The following is a 22,435-nucleotide window of genomic DNA, read 5'->3' as shown; positions in this document are numbered from 1 at the left end:
TTGTTTGTTTTAATCTAACCACTGGTTTTAACATTAAAAACACACTCATCCTGGAACAACATTGTCCTCTATTTGCATTCCAATACAAATATGTTTGAGGGCTGTCTCTCTTCTACCTTGAATATTTTCTGATGCTGCAACCTCCAGCTTAATCTTAAATGCTTGAAAATGAATGCATGTAACACAGTGTTATTATTGCCTCCGGCTACCTTCATGTCATCTAGTTTGTCTTTTGCTTCACTCCTTTGATAGTATTATCAGGACCAATCGTGAATCTGCCAGATGCATTTCCTCACAAAAAGACGAATCTAAGAAGGCTTGTGTTTTCCCCTCTCTCTTCCAGGACTGCTTGCTTTAAAGGACTTCCTCATCATTTTTTTTTCATGAAATTGAGCTTGCTTCATCAGAGATGGAACAAACAGACTGCAAACCCTACCAGCCTCTGTCAAAAGTCAAGCATGAAATGGATCTAACTTACACCAGTTCTTCTGATGAGAGCGAAGATGGAAGAAAACCAAGGCAGTCATACAACTCCAGAGAAACTCTCCATGAGTATAACCAAGAGCTGAGGATGAATTACAACAGCCAGAGCAGAAAGAGGAAAGAAGTTGAGAAATCTACCCAAGGTATGTTTTTATTAGACTTTTATAACTAATATTATTTCCCACTGGAGAATGCTTATGTGCATAAACTTCTGTTTTAAAAATAAATTTGCTGATGTTACCTGGTTAATCCTTCACACTGCTTACATATGTTCAGGGAATCTGTTTCATATGCCAGCCCAGCTGAGGCTGTAGGTTACATGTGCTTTTTACGGATTATGCATAAATTTAGATGCAACAATCCTCTTATCAAAGCATTCAAAATTTGTCTAATCCTACAAATAGCCATTTACAGACTGAAGAATAAATAATTTAAAGTAAGATGAAAAGTAAACAGCTAAGTGCTTTTCAAGCCATTGCCTATATGGGACAAAAGTCTCAAATAAATATTTGACTCTTGCCAAAGCTAGCAAGTTAATGGAGACCACCAAAGAAGGGTCCAGAAAGTCTGTCACCAGAATGCAGAAACCTCATGTAGCACAATCTGAAGGAAATGTAAGAATTTTTTGGAACCTTTCCTATCATAGTAATATTTTAGAGCATATTCTTTGAACAGCTTTGGTTTCTAAATTATAGATTGACAAAGATGGTTTCTGTTTAATAAAAAATAGACATAGAGATAGAAATACAATTTCTCATTTCTTTTTAATTGATAGACAAGCAATATTAAAGCCCTATTTTAACTGTATAGAAAAAAGATGTTGACATTTTCACAACTTTTTTTATGAGGAAATAGTAGATTTTGTTATGTAGATCTATGATTCTCAAAGTGTGGATCTTGGACCAAGAACATCAGCATAATCTAGGAACTTCTTAAAAATGAAAATTTGAAAAACCCTAATCTAGACTCATAGAATCAGAAACACTAGTGGTTAGACCTGGCAATTTGTGTTTTACAGAAGCCCTCCAGGGTTGTAGTCCCCAACCCCCCGGGTCACAAACTGGCACTGATCTGTGTCCTAGTAGGAATGGGTCTCACAGGAGGAGCAGCAGATGAGCAAGCAAAGCTTCATCTGTATTCATAGCTGCTCCACATGACTCACATCACCACCTGAGCTCCACCTCCTGTCAGATCAGTGGTGGCATTAGGTTCTTATAGGAGCTTGAACCCACTATAAACTGCAGATGTGAGGGATCTATATTGCGAGCTCCTTATGGAAATCTAATGCCCGATGATCTGAGGTGGAGATGTAATGAACTGAAATCATGCCAAAACCATCCCCTACCCTAGTCCATGGAAAATTTGTCTTCCATGAAACCAGTCCCTAGTGTCAAAAGGTTGAGGACCACTGCTCTAGGGGATGCTGTTTGCTGCTCAAGTTTGAAGATCACAGTTCCATCTTTCTGAAAGCTCTTTACTCAGATGGCTTCAATGATCACATTTATCTGTGATCCAAATATGCAGGTCACTACAAATGTTTTGAGACAGACTGTGTTATGGTTCATTATTTCATTTCCAAGAAACATAGTTGACAGTGTCCTTTATGATTCATCCATACATGTTTCAACTGGCTCAGCTTATTGGTCTTGCTGGGAGGGCTTCATTTGTTTCTGTTGGTGCAGATTTTGCATTTCCTGATTTTTATGAATCTCTAAACTTTCATAATGACCCACGTATAGTAGAATCTCTGTAATTGACCACTCGAGGAACTGTAACAAACTGGTCAGCATACAGAGATGCTCAACATAAGGAACTAGGCCTACTGTACTGATACATACATGTGGTGCATATCTGGTCTATGAAAATTTGGTCAACTTAAGAGGGTGGTCAGTGTAGGGAGGTGGTCAGCTATGGTGGTTCTGCTGTATTTATTTTGATCTCTAACTCCCTTCAAGAATCCTAGTTCTACATTTTCAGTTATCTGCTGGACATTTCCAAATGAATAACACATTGACAACTCTAAACCATTAATCTTTCTAAAGTAGAAATCATTTGAACACCCTCAATTCCATGTCTCTTTCTTGTGTCGCTAATGTCTGTAAATAATGCCCCATTGTCCCAGTCAACCACATGTACTTTCTGTATCTACTCAATTGCCTCATCCAGCAGAGTAAATTTCTACATCTTTCAAATCCATCTTCTCCTCTCCATTCTTGTTATCATTACTTTTATTGTATCTCACCTAGATTGTTTTTTTGTTTCCTGATGGGGCTTCCTGGATTTTACCTTATCCATCTCCAATCCCTTTGCTATGTTGTTACCTTTTTCTTGGAATATCCTTTCCTGCTATCTCCCTTTACCTACAATCATTTTTAAAGGTCTAGATTAATAGCCTCTTTTGCCACCAAACCTTAGTTCATTCTCACCCCAATATTACTACTACCCTAGTTGTGTAGGTAGTCTCTTCACCCGTGGACTTCAAAGACACCTTATTTGAAACCATTTCTACCTCTTATAATGGTTGTATATATTGTCCTTGATTGTGCCCTTAATGGGATCATGATTCCTTTTTTTATCTCTATTTTTCTATAAAAATTTGCGTGTAGTATTGCTTTATGATTTTTAATTTAAAGGTTAGTTGCTGTCACCTAAAGTGCAAGTGCTTACCATGCATTGAAAACTACTTTTTAAGTATTATCATGTCAAATGCAGTTATTAAAAATGAAGACAATATTCTAATTAGTACTGGAATCTTACATTTAAAAAACTTTAAATTGAGCCCATGATTTAAGATAGTCATGCTAATATTTAAATATACGTTAAATATTTGTGATATTAACTATATCACTCATTTTTATCTCAACATAACTTTTAAAAATCTTGTATCCCTTTTTAAGTAATTCATTTTAATTACTTCAATTACCCATATTTTTTAATTAAGACCATATAAATTTGCTCTAAAATAATTTTCTTCTGCCTAACAATTAGGAAATGTCTTCTTATGGGTAATTTTTTGGCTTTAAGAAATGTATGGCTGCTATTAAAATATTTCTCTGTAAGTTTGTCCTTACAAAAGATTAATTTACAATTGTGATTTGTGGGTTGTGGGATTAGGGTGTAGAGTGGGTGACCCAGGGTGTTGTTGAGTTTAAATAAGAATGCCACTGTCTAGTGGCAGTTGTACAAGTATAAGCAGTTATATGCTGAGTCAACATAAAAGACTTCCCAGCCTCAGATTTTGTCTCTTTGCAAGGGATCAAAAGGAATTTGATATGAGGGGAGTCTCTCTTCTGTGATGCCATCCTAATTGCCTTTCAATAAACTATTTTTAGTCAGTAACCTTTTATTTAGCACTTAATATGTGCCAGGCTTTGAGGCCAGTGCTAGGAGTGAAAATGACATAATTATGGTAGAGAAAACAGACATTCAAAACTTATTACAGTAGAACCTCCATAGTTGACTCCTCCTTAATTTGACCTAATTTTCATAGACCAGACATGGTCTATGTATGTATCAGTATAGTAGTTCCTTATGTTAAGCACCTCTGTAGGCTGACTAGTTTGTTACAGTCCCTTGTGTGGTCAACTTACAGAGATTCTACTGTATTGCAATTAAATGTATTAAGTGTATTCTGTGAAACTACAGAGGTTGAAACAACTAAATTCTTGAGGAGAATCAAAGTCCATTTGATTAAGAGTTTACCAGGAGAGCATTCCAAGAGAATAGATTTATAGGTAGAGTAGAAAGCTGTAAAAAAGACCTGGAATACTGAAACATTCAATACGACTAGAGCAAAATATGTTAAAGCAAAATTATAAAACCTTGCCTGCCACATTTAGGTGAACCCCCCCCTTTAAACTTTGAAAAAATGTTCTGGAGAATTTCATGGTGAATTATAATTTTTAGGATGAAAAGTGTACAAGTGAATTGTAGAAGGTTAGGTGTCAGTATAGAAGATTGATTGCAATTGGAAATAACTGGGTGCAGGGAGAAAATCCATGAGGCCATTGAATTAGGCCAAAGCTAAGAACAGTGCTGGAGGTCTAAACAATGGCTATGGAGGGTGACACCTCCGAAAGGTAAAAGTGTGGTCAAAGTGATAAGACTTGATAATTGATATCCATTCAAGATAGAAAGAAACAATAGAATCAAAGGTGACTTTAAAGTTTTAAGTTGGGGACACTGAAAAGATGATGATTCACTTACCAAAAGAAAGAACACAATGAGAGGAGCAAGTTTGAATGGAAAGAAGATGAGTTTCTTTTTGGAAATGTTAAGTTTAAGATGCTGGTGTGACATCAGGCAGTTGAAAATGTGTGTCTAGGATTCAGGACAGATCTAGGCTCCCAATATAAGTAGATTTGAGATCATAAGTGTCTTAGAGTGGGAGATGCCTGGGGATGGATGAAATTACCCAAAGAGAGTATGTAGGGTTGAGACTAGAACAAGGCCAAGGACAAAAACCTGAATCTGTCATCCATGAACTGACATAAACATGTTTTGAACCTATTTATATTTTTAGTCAGAACCATCCTTCAGTGCACTGGCTTATAAAAAGTATAAAGATCAGGAGCTAAAAGTCTGGAAATGGAATCTCATCTGCCACTGAGTTGCTGATCTGTAGAGACACCTAGGAGGAAAAGTATGTATGTTTTTGGCGGAGAAATGAATAAATGAATTCTCCTATGTTAGGCAAAATGGTGGGCTCAGTTGTCATTTTTGTGTGTGTGAGGTCAAGAATCCTCTGTTGTCTTATTCTATGTATATGGAATCAGAGAAACGTTTTTAATTTTCACAAATATATGTCAGTTGTCACATCTTGCATCAACGTAGCTAAATGGACCCTTACTCATTATTTTTTATTTTAAATTAATATGAGGGTACAAAATTTTAGGTTACATTGTTTTCAATTATAAAGTAACAATTATAAGTAATGAAAGAAGCCCAAATGCCCATAGACCCATAAATGGATTAATAAATTGAGATAGTAGAGCCCTTCACCCAGGGGGCATGCTGAATGCCTTCACACTATGCACATTAGGTGAGATCCCACCTATTGCCCTCCCTCCTCCTGCCAATTGCCCTCCCCTCTCCTTTTCCTCTCTCCCTCCTCTCCCCTCCCTTTGCTAGACTATATTTGTGTTTTCTCATTTGTGTGAGTGTGTAATTGTTTATATATTGGTTTCATATTAGTATTGCCTAAGTCATTATTTTTAACGAATAAGAGTCTTGGAACAACATTGGGTTTTAAATTGGAAAGGAAGAAAGCAAACAAAATGTTGATTTGGGCAACTGCTATAGGGCCAGGCACTGTGCTTAGATGCCTTTCATGTTGGCTATGCAGCTTTAAGCAAGATACTTCAGCTCTGAGTCTGATTTGTCATGGGCAAAATTGACTCTATCATCCTATGACATCATCATCATCATCATCACCATCATCACAATAATGAAAATACTAAATATTGAATGGTACCTACTCCATTCTAGGACAGTGCTAGGTACTTTACATCTGCTCCTCATAACATCTTATGAGGAAAGCGACAGTGTCCCTAGATATTATAGATATAGATAACGGAGACTTAGAAATAAATTGCCAGAAATTTCACAGCTAAGGAGTGGTAAGAGTTGGGATTAGAAATCAAGTCTATAGCTTGAAAGGCCCCATTCTTCACTATACTCCACTGCCTTCCATACTCATATAAAGAGGTTGTGATAAGGATTGATTGGCATCAAGAGTGTGAAAATGTTTGGGAACTAAAAAGATGTTAGTTTCCCTTCATTTCCTTTCTCAGCAACCCTGCCAGCCTCTTTATGTTCCAGTGACCAAAGGTTTACAAGGAGGTTAAATGCTTTTTCATTTCGATTATCATTAGAAAAGGGCAGATGATATGCTATATAATTTATCATGAAATATTCCTGAGTCTATTTTTTTTTCTACTTTTTAGTGAAGTTAATGTTTTATCCAATTCAGGGCTAGTTTGGGAGAAATAGTAATGAGAGGGAATACTCTGTCCCATCGGAAAGTATATTCATATTATTATCTTTATTTGCCAAGAGAGCTGCACCCCACCACGTCTTCACATACGTGGAAGGCTGTGTTCTAAAACTGATTTTCTTATTTCTGATTTTCTTATTTTCCAAAATCCTTTGAATTAAGGGATGAACACTAATGTAATATTATTTATAATTCTTTACTAACAGGTTGAATGAGCCCTAGGCAGGCTTATTTTATTTGATATTTGGCAGGTTGAATAGCAGGCATAGATTTCCTGGAGGCACACAGGCTAACAATTGTTCCCAAGCAGCCTCACTTCCAAGGCAGGCATCAGTTAAGTGAGAAATTAGTATAAAACAAACGAAAATATATGGATGTGTAAACCAACAATAATAATTTTAGTTATGAAAATTGCCCTATAATTTTTATATAGATTAGTTTTGAATATAGCCATTTCCCTACAAAGTAATTATGAATGAAAAGTCACATATGCATAAAATGGAGGTAAAATGAGGACCTGTTAGAAATCCCAAGATCATAGACTCCTAAAATATTACCACTGACACAGACCTTTCATTTCTCCCATCTTAATTTGTTCTTTTGAGACTTATTTTTCTTCTATGATATGGTTTTTGGTTCGTTGGTAGGTTGATTGTTTTCCTCTTCAGGATTAACCTATATCTCACTGTACTGCCATCCGATGGAAACAATTTAAAACTTCCAGTGCATATATGCCAAGATAACATGGAAGTGAAGCTTATCTATCATCCAGCCATCCATCTGTTCATTTGTTCTTTTGTGCATCAGAATTTATTTAATGGCAACTATGTGCCAGCTACTATGCTGATTTAATGAAGTTTGTCTTGAAATAAGTAGAGACTGTAGTGATTATTATTTGCCCACTTTTTGCCCCAAGTTGATGAGCCATTTCATCCCACAGCAGAAGCTTCTTAAGCAGTACTGCCACCTGTGGGTTCAAGGAGTAGACAGATGCCCAATTGTGAAAAGCACATTTCTCTATTCTTATCCAAGCATTTAGCAGTTGTTTAAACTACCGCTTGCTTATATCTAGACAATCTGAATAACAGTTGCTGCAAGAATCTTGAAAGAACTCTTAATCTCAGGATCTATATTTATGTGGTAAAAATCACAGATGGTAGGTGTAGTATTAATGTAGCAAGACCTATAAAATGAAAATTTCAGCAGCATCTGATCACATGTAATGAATTTTCTGCTGTGAGCATATTATGCTTCTCGTTGTCATAAATTTCTAGCATAAAATTCTAGAACGACTGCTCTGAAAAAACGTAGACTTTAACAGAAAATTAACCAAATTATTTAGCAATAACTCCACTTGGCTCGTGTCTTTCAGCTAGTAACACTTATTCATGAAAATTTATTCTGTAAACATTTACTTATACAGCATCTAAAACTAGAATTGAATGTCCATGACACTCGTACAACTACTCCGTCCACCTTTCCCAGGGCAAACAACCCTAATTAATCATAATGCTCTTTCCTGTTGAGCCCAACTGCAGCCTCACATCCTTTTCAACAATTCCAGGCAAGCATTGTCAATCAATTAGAGGTGGCAAAAGATATAGCCTATTTCCAATTTGTGGTCTGCTTATCTGTGCCTAGTTCTGTATAAAACTCTGAAGATAGAGAAGAGTTTTATACAGAACTTGAATAAAGAATAAGAAGCAGTTTGGGCCCTCAAGGAATTCAGTGTACAGTTGGGGAGGTAGATATAAATCAGCAAGAGTGATGCAGTGTTATTGGTGTTATGATACTTGTATATGGGAAGTACTTTGGGTATTTGGGAACTAGAACCATGTACTCTGCTTGGGGAATAAAGAAAATGATCATGAGAGAGATATCTGACCTTTATTAAGCACCAGGGCCTATGTAAGCAATCTTCCCAGTACTGCTATGAAGCTAAAATCATTATTTTCCCATTTTATAGTGAATAAAGTGAATCACAGAGATGCTAAATATCCTGTGTAACACGACAGAAGTAGTAAGTAATAGAATTTGAAATTAAAACCCAGAAAGTCCGACATTATAGCCCAATTGCTGTATGTGCCATGGACAGATATATAGCTTTAAATTCAGATGCCATGTTTTAAGAAATAGATTCTGTGTGTGTCTGTATCTGTGTGTATATCTTTGTGAGTGTATTTGAAGTTATTTGATATTGTTAAAATGTCCATACTACCCAAAGCAATCTATAGATTCAAGGCAATCCCTATTAAAATTCCAATGTCATTTTTCATAGACATGAAAATAAGTGGTTCTTGAAACTATAGAAGAGTAGAAGAGGTCATCCAGTGAGAATACATACAGTCAGAAATAAAGAGAGCCAAGAATTATATCTCAAAAAGCACAAGATTTAAAATAGTGGGCAGAAGAAAAGAAGTGCTCTTGAGATGTCAGAGAAGAATGAAAAGGAAGGGCTATCACGTGAGTCATGGGAGGAGACTTTCCAGCAGAAAGATGTGACATATATTATCAAATGCTTCAGGATTAACAAGTAGGATGGGAATTGATAAAAACCAGTGAAACAGGAAGTTGAGAAGGTCCTTGCTGATATTAGACCAGGGATTGTCTACCTGGATGGGACATTAAAGTAATCTAGGGAGTTTTACAAATCCTAATGCCAAGACTGCTCCCAAGACCAATTAAATTAGAATATCCCCAGGTCAGACCAAGCCATTTCAAAAATCTTTACGGGGATTCAGCTGCGCATCCAAGATTGGGTTCCAGTGCCTTAGAGTAAATAGTTTCAATAAGCTTAGAGAAAGACACCAAATCACAGGGATTTGAAGAGTGAATGCAAGTGAATACAATTATTGGTATAAGACTATCGTATAATGTTTTGGATCTCAGTTGGAAAGAAATGCCTTGCAATGGGAATGTGTTCACTGCATCCTCTAATACAAGTAATAAGTTATAAAATGGAGTGGTAAGAAGTTAAAGTACTTCATGTTTTGATAGCTTCAATTTTCTTGGATAAAGAAGAGACAAGGTTATCTGCTGAAAATGTGGATCAAGTCAAAGCTTTCAGATATGTAGTGAGAGGTGTTTGACTAGGCCACAAGAGAGTTGTACATACATTTCTGGAGCTCAGGGGAGGATGGATTTAAGATGGAGATGTGTGCATATAAATGACCATAAATATTGTTGACCACTATGTGTCAGATACTCTGCTAAGGGGGTTTCTAAATATTTTTATTTACTCTTTTATTACAACTCTATGATGTAGAGATAATCATCATGACCCCTACTTTATAGAGTCACACAGCTTGAGTAAGTAGCAGAGTTAGGATACAAACCCTTAGTTCTCTAAAGCCTATGTTCTTCCCACTATAATATTAGAAGCATCTCTAATAGATGATGTCTACACTGTGCTTTGAGCTTTAAATATTCATTCTCATTTGGATAGTTTTCCAAACTCTACTGAGTGCCAAACTAAACTCAGAAATCCTGTATTTTGGGGAGGCCACTCTGTATAAAAGATTTAAGGGGGATAAGATATGTATTTCATATGTTAAAATTTTTTTCCAATGAAGGGGGAACTCTAGACTCACCTCCATGTTTTCACCAGTGGTCTTTCTAAAACACGAAGCAGATCATACCATTCTTATGGCAATCATTCTGTGTCACCCAATGCCTACCACAATGGTTCTTTACAATAGGGAGGACTCTGTTCAGAAAAAAATGTATACATCACACTGTTTGTCATATATTTTTTGAAAGTCATCATCTCTATGAAAATTCCCCCTTTCTTCTTTATCAGTTAGCTAGGAGTATAGGTAACTCCAGTTACTGACAACCCATCACTACCTAGATACCAATTTATTACCAAATGTAGTCACCTAGTAGGGGTAAATTTGACTGAAATAATCTTCTATATAGCAGATTCATAGATGCTCAAATCTATAAAACAATTACAGCTAATTACATGCATATTATACAAGCGTGTTTTTTACCTTTGACCATCAAGTCTCTTGGTGGCTAGGAATGGCTAGGTCAGTTTGTCAGTTCTTTGACTTGCTGCTTCTGAGGTTTACATTGCTTTTTGCTATTAGACTGGAAATACCTCTTGCTTCTACATACTTATTCCATTCTGCTGTCTATCCCTGAGCCCACTTTGCTTAATGCTATGTTGGACCCTTTAATGCTTCTTCCTAAATCTAGATTACAAACTATGCCATCGTATGAGGGATAATTCTGGTGTTCTCTTAAATCACTATTTACTTAGGAGAATTCTGTATTTCCTTTTAGGATCTACATTATTTCAAAAAGAAAAGACCAGCTGCCTGGCTAAATGTCACATAGATAACTCTGCCCTGGGAAACAAAGCAACTGTCCTTTTGGGGGCATACGATTTTGTCCTTCGTTTTATTCAAATGCCAGATAGGATCAACAGGGAGACATATTCCTGGGATGGTGAAGACTGAGGAAAAAACTTTGTTTTTTAGGGCCTGTTTATTATATAGTTAACACAAAGGCACAGAGACAGGGATAAGTCATATAATTTGAATGACAAGCACAATAGATAGCCGGGCTGAAGTCGAGAGCCTATTGAAGAATGCTGAAAAAGGCAGGTTGGTGAAATATAGAAAGGTTTAGCTGCTAAACCTAAAGAGTGAAATGAAAAGGCTTGGAATTGATTCCGTAGATAACAGGAAACCTCTGCCGTATCTTGAAGGGTTTTCAAGTTCATAAGGTCGATTGTGACTGTATCCGAATTACATGCAGATTCTCTTTTATTACAAAGATCTGTGGAAGATGCAGAATTGGCATTTTGAAATGCGGCTTTATGTTCACGTGAACAGTCAAAAGCAGTCTTAAATGTCTGCGAAGGCAGAGCTATGAGGTATGCCAACATGTCCTGTCAGGAAATCCTCCTGTCAGAAAACCGTTATTCTGCTTTTTTGGTCATCTGTGATGCAGAACTGGCTCCATATACAAATAAGTTCTATTTATTTTCAGCCCTTTTCTATCTCATTATAATTCTGAAAGGGTCTAGAGGTGACAGAAGATAAATCTTGAATCCCCTGAAACCTTGGAAATATTCTCATTTGAAGCCTTTATACCAAAAGCCGGGGCTGCTGCTGTCCTGTCAGTATAAACTGAACCATATGCAGTGCTATTTTGGTGCCAATCATTCCTGCAACACATGAAATATTTAATTTTATTACTCTTGAGTCTGTTTGAGCAAATGACCCTTTGTGTCTTTTATGTCATGGAAGAAAGCAGTTAGAAATGAGCTCAAAGGCAAAAAAAAAAAAAAAAAAAAAAATGAGCACGGACACGCCCAAACCTTTCATAGAATTTAAAGATTTGAGTTAAGATTCATTTTTCAAGCTTCAACTGAGACATTTATAAGGCTTCACGACTGAAGTCCAATTATGTCTTCTCATTAGTGGTTCAAGTCCAAAGTTTCAAGAACACTTAAAAAATTATCACATTGACATATAACTAGGCTGAATACTAATGTGTCTCAAATTAATCAATAAATACAGTCAAAAATAACCTTCACTAATTGAAAAAAAAATATGTGGTTTTTGATAAATGGGATGGTCAGGGCTCAGCGCCTGTAGCTCAGCAGCTAGGGTGCCAGCCACATGTCCTGGAGCTGGCAGGTTCGAATCCAGCCCAGGCCAACTACACCCAAAAAATAGCCGGGCGTTGTGGTAGGTGCCTGTAGTCCCAGCTACTTGGGAGGCTGAGGCAAGAGAATTGCTTAAGTCTAAGAGTTTGACTTTGCTGTGAGCTATGACCCCATGGTATTCTACAGAGCATGACATAGTGAAACTCTGTCTCAAAAATAAATAAATACATGGGATGGTCACAAGAAATGCAGACTTTTATTGTACATTATATATATATGTGTGTATACATATTTATGTTACATGTTTTATAATGACGTATATATATATATATATATATATATATACATACACACATATAGGGAAGCATGAGGTGGAACAACTTGTAATGGGATTGCTCTCTAATTCTTTTTCTATTATGGCATTTTCCTAAGAAAGACATTCTTATATGTAATAATGAAGAGGCAAAACAAAAGAGAAGCTATAGGGATCAGACATGGATGCATGGGTACTTATGCTCTGATTTTTCCTAGAGCTTCCCATCCCAAATACTCTAAGCCCCTGGTATACTTGGCAAGCATTAATGGTTGGAAAGCTATGTGTTTCTCAATGGTTTCCCTCAGAATACATCTTAAATAGATGGCAATAAAGCTGATTTCTGAAGTATCCTAACTGTAACACACAGCCAAAACAATCAGTCAGTGTGTTCTTTCTGGTATATATTATAATTAGCATGGCCAATGCCTGTGGCCAGTAGACTATGAAACATATCTGGTCAGCTTGTCTTAAAAATACAGGTGGGCTGGCCATGATAGCCTTCTGCCACTGTCCTTCTGGAATTTACTTTGGAGCTTGGAACAGTATTTGGCACATAATAGATATTTGAGGAATATTTATGGAACAGATGAATTTATTAACTAGATAGCCCTTAGCACTGTCTTTTGGTAAATTAGACTGGAAAGTGGCTCAAAATTTAATAAAGGCTACCTAGATTATTACATATCTCTTTTTACTTTTCATAAAAATATATGTGGTAGTATTAGTAAGTGATGCTTTTTCATACCACAAAAGTCAAGTTTACATAAAATAATTACACATCTGAGGTATAAGTTCACAACTTTTTGTAGTTGGCCAGTGTTAACCTAAAATTCATCAGTGAAAGGCTTTCTGAAATGCATGAGTCTATTTTTCACCCATGCATTAGTTTGCAGAGTTGGATTCGGGTATGTGGCATGGGGTGTATGTATGCAGAAGGATGTTATTCTGGTCAGTTTTATTATACCAAACTATAAACGTAGAAACCATTTAAAAATGGCCTCTGTGTAGAAATGAAGGGAAACTCAAAGCTTGGAAGTGGCTTTGTATTCTTGATATTTGTTTCATTCTCGTCAATGGCAACTGCCAGGGGTGAATGGAAAGGGAGATATTTCAATTGAAAGAGTTTCCTTAGTCTTTTTTTGTAAATTGTAGTTATACTATAATAACAAGATCTAAAACATATATTTGCAACTTCTATTTGTATGCATTTATATATTGTTGGATCAGAATTTATATTTTAATTTTAAGTTTAGGGCCTATGTTGTCAGAACTGTGCCTTCATAAGAACTTTATGAAGGTTGTCAGTGTATTTTACATGATGACATCCAAACTCAACAAGAGTGCCTTCGGAAAGTTGTCTTTTCAACATACTAAGCAGAGTTTTTGGTAAAACACTTGCACCTTTGCTTAAATAAAGCTGTGAAAATGAAACCTATAAAGGGAACACAATTAAGTAGTTTTTATTACTCACGTTAGGAACCAAAGTTCAAAGCACTTAAAATTGAATCACAAAACAGCCAAAGACCTTCAGAGAACATGCCTTTTAGGAGGGACCATGCTAAGCCTGATCCCTTAAAGATGACATAAAATTTGATGCTATTCCATTCCTGTCACCAAGCTTTCATGATAGTGTGGTCTAGGTTTGTGGGGTGTAGGGTAATGAAGAGCAGGGGCCAAAGGCACCACCAAACGGTGGCCTCAGAGGACAGCCATGCTTTGAGGCAAGTTAAAAAGTGAAAGGAAAAGTGTTGATTTTTCCCTCCCTACGTTATCATAACAATTCTAATTATTTATTCTACATACCCTTAAATTTCACAAGAGTGCAACTCAGTAATTACTGTTTTCCAAAGGAAGCATTCAATAACTATCTGTCAATCACTGAGTTTGAAAGCATCAAGACATTCCTACCATTTTGGAGTTTGACAGTGTTTACTGTGAACATATTTTACCAAAACTCCACAGGTACAACTTCAAGTCCCTTTTCCCACGTCTTGTTTCTTGAGAGCGTGGAGTGTAACCAGCAACAAGTAACTGGACGCTTTGATGTGATGCGGTATGTGGCACACAATAGGGGAGGCATTTCACGGGTATTTGGTAAATTGAATTTAAAAGTTGAGCATCTTTGTTTGATGTCTTTGATGCTGCCTTATTCAAGGTGGTATGATAGAAATATTACTGAATTAACTTCCATTTGGGTTCAAATTCCTCTTTTGCTTAATAGCCTGGCACTGTCATCACAGAATACACCATGGAAATGCTTAGTTAATATTTCCTAACTTAATGAGTAAATTGAATTGAATGAATAAAGTGCTGAGTGCCAAAGTGGTTCCTCTCACTTTTTAACTTGCCTCAAAGCATGGCTGTCCTCTGAGGCCACTGTTTGATGGTGCCTTTGGCCCCTGCTTTTCATTACCCTACACACCACAAACCTAGATCCTATTACAACACTAAAACTCCTCTCCGTCTATGTTAAAAACCAAGAGACTTCAGTAAAATAATAAACTTATTTCTCCATGGGGCATACCATCCAGCTATACCATACCAACCTTGAAGGTGTGGTCCCTGTTTCTTTAATGTTTTTGGACCTGATAACTTCTTCATATTGATTCTAGGTTTGATTATCATCCTGGGTACATTTGCACCAGCTTTCATCTCTGCCCCAAAGTGTTTTTTTAAACCAATAAATACTTCCCTTCTCTTTTCCTGGGTAGAGTCCTTCATAGCCTTTGATTTTCCACCTAGAGTGTCCACCTGAGATTGCCTTCTCTGGAAAACCTTTCATGGTCCTGGTCCTGTATGTTCTTGGGTAGATGTCCCTCCTGTGTGCTCTTATAGCACTCTACCTATGACCATACCCTTAATCACCCTGAATTGTACTTCACTATTAACTTGCTTGTTTCTCTAACTTGTCTGTAAAGTTACTGAGGGCAGGTTTCATAAACCTGGCTATATAGTAAGTGCTTAACCAATTTTTTCTTGTAATGAGACAACTTTTATAAGGTTTTGTTTCCACTTATATAAAGTGAGGATAATACTTCCTTAATGTGGTACAAAGGATGAACTGAGATTGTATAAATAAATCATTCTAAAAGCTACCAGAACTCAAATAATCCTTTCACAGTTCCCTTCAATTCACAGATGGCCAGTTATAGCCATTTTCAGAGGGTTATTTCCTCCCAATTCTTAGGAACTTGTAATTTAAGTCACTGGAAATAATATAATGAATTGGAACTTTATCCCTGGGAATAAGGTAGCATCCTATCTCCACACCAGCCGATCTGAATTCATTGAGGATTGTAAGTTCCCAGGCCCTAGCTCTCTGGGTGTCTTAATGGTATGGATGGACCACAGTGGAAACAGATTCAAGAAAATATTTAACCCTGTTATGGTAACTAAACTTGTAACAACTTGAACTTCTATGAATTGCCAGAGAATGGTTTTCAGTTCAAATCTTACTGAGAAAATTTCTGCTACAAAAATGACATGACTAACACCACATACTAAACCTTTTAAATCCTGAAAAAGGATTGATGAAAATAAGATTCCTATCATTCATCTTTTTCAGTCCTGTAGTCATACATATTAAGCCAAAAGCATCATGAATTTTGCACTCTGTAGATTCTGTAAACTCTATGCAAGGTAGCTTAACAATCACGCTTGTGTCCCCTCTCATACTTGCTGAAGGCATTGATCCCAAGAATGGAGTTTTAGTGACCCTTCAGCTGCACGTGATTCTTTCTCAGTGGGGTTCTTCATCACCTTCTCTAGCTGTCATGCCATAAGCCCATTGGAATCCTTTTATGACCCAATGTTCCTTTAGCTGCTATCATTGCACACTTGATATATTAAAAAACTTTGTATATACTAATGGATCAGTTATATTGGGAATGTTCAGGAATTGTTAAAACTTTGAACAAATTAGTATAAACGCTTTCCTTTGTTGGTAGACTATAAAATGATACTGCTGGCCTTCCTAACTAAGCACCCACTGGATTATTTTATAATTAAGTCTACTCAGAGTGAGAATGGAAGTTTCTAATCTTCTAAGAGTTTTTTTTCCCCCTCCTGAAAGGTTAGGATAACTAGAATAGGTACCTCATAAAAAGCCCGAATCAATATTGCCATTGACTTAATCCACATAAGAGGCTTAACTTCATAGGTGACTTCTGAACAGCTGAAACAAAACAAAAATCAGTCTCTAGTGAGTTCCCAGGTTTAAAATAAAGTTGAAAGCTGTTGCAGAAAATAATGCTTCTAGACTAACAAAGACAGCAGGGTGGGGCCTTATAAACTGTTATATTTAAGCAAATTTAAGCTGCAGTAGTACAGCTGCTTACACCCCTCGTGCTTACCTATTTTCAAGAACAATAGCTAATATTTATTATATGTCAGATGTTATGCTAAATATGATCTCATTTAACCCTTAAAACAACCCTGTGATATTTAGGCACACTTCCGATGGATACTGTAAAATGGATACAGGTTATAAAATTGATGCTTGCGGAAGAAGTTTCACTTTCCCAAGATGACATGTCTAGTAATTGCCCGTACACGACTTGAACGTTTGTCTGCTGGACACTGAAGGTCATGCACTTAATCAAGATATTATACTGTACATGTAAAAAGACATTCATAAGATATAGTAGATGATGTTCAAATGGGTCTATAATAGAAGCAATGTTCCTTACATATATTTATAAATACGTGTATGCTTTTCCTAGTTAATAGGGACTGATATGCCCTGAGCCTTTTGCACTTTAAACCCAAGAAGTAAAAGCATTATATATACTACATTTTTACATTAATCTTAAATTTATATAGGTAAGGATTATGTTAACAGAGTTTTTTGGTAAAAGTGTTTTTACATAATGAATTTTCGCGTGTGGTTCCACATCAAATCTACCGGGAAACCAGGTGTCGCCCACTTTTTGTGATAGTGAGCAAAACCACTCTTGTTCTGACTCATACGGAGTCCACTTGCACATGTGTGACACACCTACTTTGTACGGTGTGGATTTTTAGCCATATTGCACAGTGCACACCCGGGGGATAGTCCCTGAACATACACATATGCAGCCTGTTGTCTAATCATTTCTCTTGAGGAACCTACGGCATAAAGTTGTTGACGTGAGTTACTGATATTTTATTCTTGTAGGAACCGCATTGTGCCCCTGTAAGTCCTCCAATTACAGCTCATCAGAAGTTTTCTAGGTTCTTGCCATGTTCTGAATTTACCTCCTTGAAAGTAATGCTGACATTTACCACTGTGATGTCCAGCAATTTCTGAAGGAAATAAGCACTCAAAAACCTCTAGCAGTAATGTTATTCCTTCAGGAATATTTGGCCCAACTTCTTCCAAAAATTCGGGGGCAGTGCTGTACACCTGATGATGCAAGCGCTTGCTGCATTTTCTGCAAATTCATTATTTTCCCATGCTGGCCCTTCTGTGGCACAGTGCACTGTAGCTCCTTCTCAATCTGCTGTTTCATCAGCTGAATCTTGAGGCAAATGTCCTTTTGGATTTTCAAATTCACCTAAGTTGTCACTTTCGGATACACATGACTTGTTATCACTTGGTATTTCATCCAACAAACGGTACCCATTCTCACTGCTTACTTCAGTTGTGGTCTATGTCCTTGATCCCAGTTTTGAGGACTGTGGCAGGACAGCTGCTCACACCCTAGTGGTTACAATCTGAAACTACATCTGAAACTACACCTAATTCTTTCGTTTTTTTTTTTTTTGTTTTTTTTTTTATGAAATTCTCGCCAGAATAATGATTTACCATAATGCAAACATAATTGGAAACTTAAAATTGTACATACCTTCAAAAAAAATGAAGTATCTTGTTTTATACAGTCTCAAATAAAGAGCAAGCCCTGGCAGCACAGCAGTACACACACAATGCTCCACGCTGTGCCAAGCTACAAAAGAAGCAGGAAATACAGGTGACCTGACATTTAAGTACAGCAGACCACCACTATAGTTCAGCAGCTTACAGGTACACTAAGAAACCATTGGGAGGCTAGGAAACCAACTTCAAAAAGGTGGTTATTCACCATACCCACCAAAAATAAAGGGTGGATGTCAGGAATCCACCATGATTAGGATTGGCCTGATACAGTTTGCAAGACTAAGGTGTATGCCATGGCCAAGATACAGTGTCTTTTTTTTTTTCTCCTTTGACAAAGTAGCTAGGGTGAAGGTCAAATTCTTGACCACTCTCTAACATTATCAACTAACTATCTGAATGAATCAACTGAGCTAGAGGTAATTTACTCAACTATAAGATAACCAATTTATTCCAAGATCTTCAGTTTAACAGCTTCAGTTCTTTTAAAGTTCATACCATCTGACTTTTGTTTTCTCTCTCCTTCTACCCCATTAAAATGGCCTAGCAATCTTCAGACTGACGTTGTTCAGTGTTTGATTGCTGCATCGTGGTCATTCTCATTTCATTCCCTACTAATATTTGCAGGAAATCCAACATTTAACAATTTTTCTAATGTATATAAACCTCAGAGTTGCTTGATATCCTTAGCAAATTTTCTTTGCAAGATCACCAAGGCCTCCATGGTGTTAAATTCAATGGTCAATTCTTAGTTTTGACCTTCGGGCAGCATTTGACACAAAATCACTACTGCTTCTTCACTTGGTCCTCAGGATATCATATTCTCTGAGTCTCCTCCTATCCCATTGACCACCCTTCTTACTCTCCTTTATTGGATCCTTCTATTCACACCTATTAAATATCAGGAGGCCTAAGGATCCACCCTTCAGATCTCTTTACTGACCCTTGCTACACTTATTCCCTTGGTCAGATCATTCTGTTTCATGGTGCTAATACCATTTATATGCTGAAAAAATTTAAATGTCCAGCTTTGGCCTCTCACCTCAAATTCAGTTTCATATATCCAGCTGGCTGTTTTTCACCTCCACTTGGATGTCTGATGAGTATCTCAGACTTAACAGATCTGTATCAGACATCCCTTGTTCTCCACCTCGCATTCTTTCATCTCTGCTCTTTATTCCAGCTGTGACTGCATACCAGCTGCATGCAGACATATGCTAACGAAACCTCTCCTCTCCTGCACCACATAACGCTCATTTCCTGCCATTTCTGCTACCCGTATGTAGAATGGCTGTAACAACCCACTCAGCCATTCTGAGGCATGTGCAAACCTAGGAGTGTAAGAGACATAACACATCATGGGACAACCCTTGTTCTGTAAGAAAAAGAGAGCCATTCATAACAATCTCCCACTTCTGTGTTCAAGCAGGTAATTCTCCTAAGCATTTTACGAGCTCTTCAGAGAGTCCCCAGTAAGATAAAGCTTCAGTTGCTCACAGCTGTGACAAGATCAGACCTACCCTTGCATTGACTTCCCTTACTTCTCTGTTTCACTTTTACCGGTCTTCCATTCCTGTTTGGGGAATCATTTCTCAAAGTTTGCTCTCTGTAAGCAATCCCTTCTCTCACATTCTGCCTTTTGGGAAACCCAGGCTGAGACAATATTCAAAACATAACTCGTAACTCTCCCTTCAAAACCTGCTCCTCCAACCTTCTCCCTTTCATATTCTGGCAACTCTTTTCTCTAAGTCTTTATATTAAAACCTTGGCACAGTCCCTGACCTCATCTACTTTATCAGCAAACCTTGTCATCTTTGTCTTTGAATTATTTGAGAATTTGACTAATTCTTATTACCTCCTCTGCTACTACCCTGGTCAAAGCCGCTATTTCTCATACTGATTTTTGCAAGAGTCTTCCAACTGATCTCTCTCTCCCCTTGAACCCATACAGTTTATTCAAAGCATGATAGCCTAAATGATACCTTAAAAACCTAAGGCGGTTCATGTCACTCCCTTGCTCAAAACCTGCAAGGACTTCCCATGTCATTCAGGATACAAGAGCCACTTAATGTGACTTCTTACACGTGTGATCTCATCTACTATTCTCTTCCTCAGTCATCCTGTTAAAACCATTCTATGAAGTTTCTCAATAATATAGGCATATTTCTGCCTCTGCAATCACTATTCCTTCCGCCTGACGTGTTCTTTTCCTTAATCTCTACCTGGCTTGGTCTCACCTGATGCATGTCCCTACTCAGAGGCTATCTTCTCAGTGAGGCATTCTCCGATCGTGCTCTTGAAAATTATAATCCTACCCTAGCACATAAGCACTAGTCTTCTTCCATAGTGCTTAGCACTTAGGTTACTATATAATTTATTGTCTAAACTGGAATAGTTCTGAGAGTGAAAGTGTACACTAGGACTAATCACACTAAGGCCATAGGTATAAAGCACGACTGTCTGAGAAAATGAGAGATTATGGTCACCCTACGTATCAATATCAAACATGTTACTTCACTTATTTTTGTTTATACTTTACATACTTATACCCATGGTATATATTTATGTACTATACTATATGTCTGAAAATATAACTATATATTTATACCTAGTAGCGTATTTTATTTCAATCATTTATTTTCTGTCTTTTCCCCTAACATTAAGTTCTAGGAGAGCATAAAATCTTGCCTCATTTTATTCTGTGCTAAATCCAAGTATTTAGGACAGTGCCTGGAGCATACTAGGCACGTGGTAAATATTTATGTACTTAATGCAAACGGATAAAATACTAAAATAGTATCAGATGCATAATTATCTCTCAATTAATGTTAGTCATTGTTATTGATACATATAATTACTATTATTGTTATTATTTGTCCTCAAACAAAAGTGATTGCTTTGAGCTTTAACTGAGAATGCTCTTTCTTGGATGATGGTACTCTATTTATTCTTCAATAATATTTTCATGAGCAACCTGTATAGAGATGCTTGCAACTGCCAAATACCTTTTATTTAAATGGTCTGCTCTCCTCCAGCTTTTTAATCAGGATGCCTAGTCGTCCAGGTGACTTAGAAGCTTTTGTGATTCGTGACATTCGGATAAATTGCTCTTTTATACATCAGGGTAGATAATAAAAACATTAGCTGGTAAAACCTTGCATGAATCTTTATCTTAAAATACATTAGATTAATTTATTTAAAGTCCAGTTGTGAACAGTCTTTTTAAACTGCTTCAACGTATAATTATATTAACAAGTATCACATCTCTTGTATACATCATCCAGTTGGGAAATGTGGCTAAAAATATCCTAGAAGAGTAATTTTGAGTTCTTTCAGTAGAAATGTAGAAATGCAAATTCAGATAATTGTAATGATCAATCATTTACTGGTATGTTAATTTCTTAATGCATTCAATTTATCAGCAGCAGGTTTTTCCTAATTCTAAAGAAGCAATGCTTAATTCTCCTTTTACTGATTAATTGTGGAGAATTATACTTCTGGCAGTTGACAAAGGGACTTACATGGCTTGCTTCAGTACTATTCAAGACATAGGTAAATAATAAAAGTAAACAATTCATGAGAAGTAGAAACATAATTAACAGCAATCCTATGAATGTTTGTCTCCTCTTGCAAAAATCCTAGTAAGCTACGGCATGAGCTTCCAGTTTTCTTGGACGAGAAGTACTTATTCACTAATCAATGTGTAATCCCAAATGATCCTTAAACATTAAAAAAAATCGACATTAGCCAATTAGATAATTCAATTGGACAAGCATTTATGGAGCATTTACTATTCAAGGAATTTTCTCTCGGTCACAGACACAAATTTAATACAGCAGCATCACTTTATAGAGCTAATGCTGGGCAGCATAACTGATAGCTTTTTTATTTTGGCTTTTGTTTTACCGAGCTTTTATATTTCCAGGCAAAGGATTTTCTCCACAGTACATTTGTAGCCTTATAATCGTAGACTGTGTTAAAATAGGATTGAGCTTTATTGAGATAGAATGGATGAATTGAAAGTTCACTCGGTAAGTTCTTTTATTTTAATTCTGAATTCCGTGCTGAGGAGCCTGGTCTTCTAACCTTTCGTGCAGATGGTGTCCCTTATTCCCATTTGCCCCCTTTTGGATTGCCTCTACTATATGGTCTACTAGAAAGATCACATCA

The 22,435-nt window shown here is 36.8% G+C and overlaps 1 protein-coding gene across 3 annotated transcripts in view; it reads left to right on the top strand.

Annotated features, from left to right (window-relative positions):
* Positions 1-343: 343 nt before the first annotated feature.
* Positions 344-22,435, top strand: part of TENM1 (teneurin transmembrane protein 1) — a 596,275-nt gene continuing 574,183 nt past the window's right edge. For all 3 annotated transcript variants that reach the window (XM_012812797.1, XM_003801898.2, XM_003801899.2), the window contains exon 1: positions 344-626. In XM_012812797.1, coding sequence (XP_012668251.1) covers positions 410-626 — 217 coding nt within the window. In that variant the 5' untranslated portion in view covers positions 344-409. The remainder of the gene's footprint in view (positions 627-22,435) is intronic.

Source organism: Otolemur garnettii, unplaced genomic scaffold, assembly GCF_000181295.1.
Source record: "Otolemur garnettii isolate 467f Iridium unplaced genomic scaffold, OtoGar3 scaffold00224, whole genome shotgun sequence".
NCBI lineage: Eukaryota > Metazoa > Chordata > Mammalia > Primates > Galagidae > Otolemur > Otolemur garnettii.
This window is presented reverse-complemented; position numbering and strand designations above follow the sequence as displayed.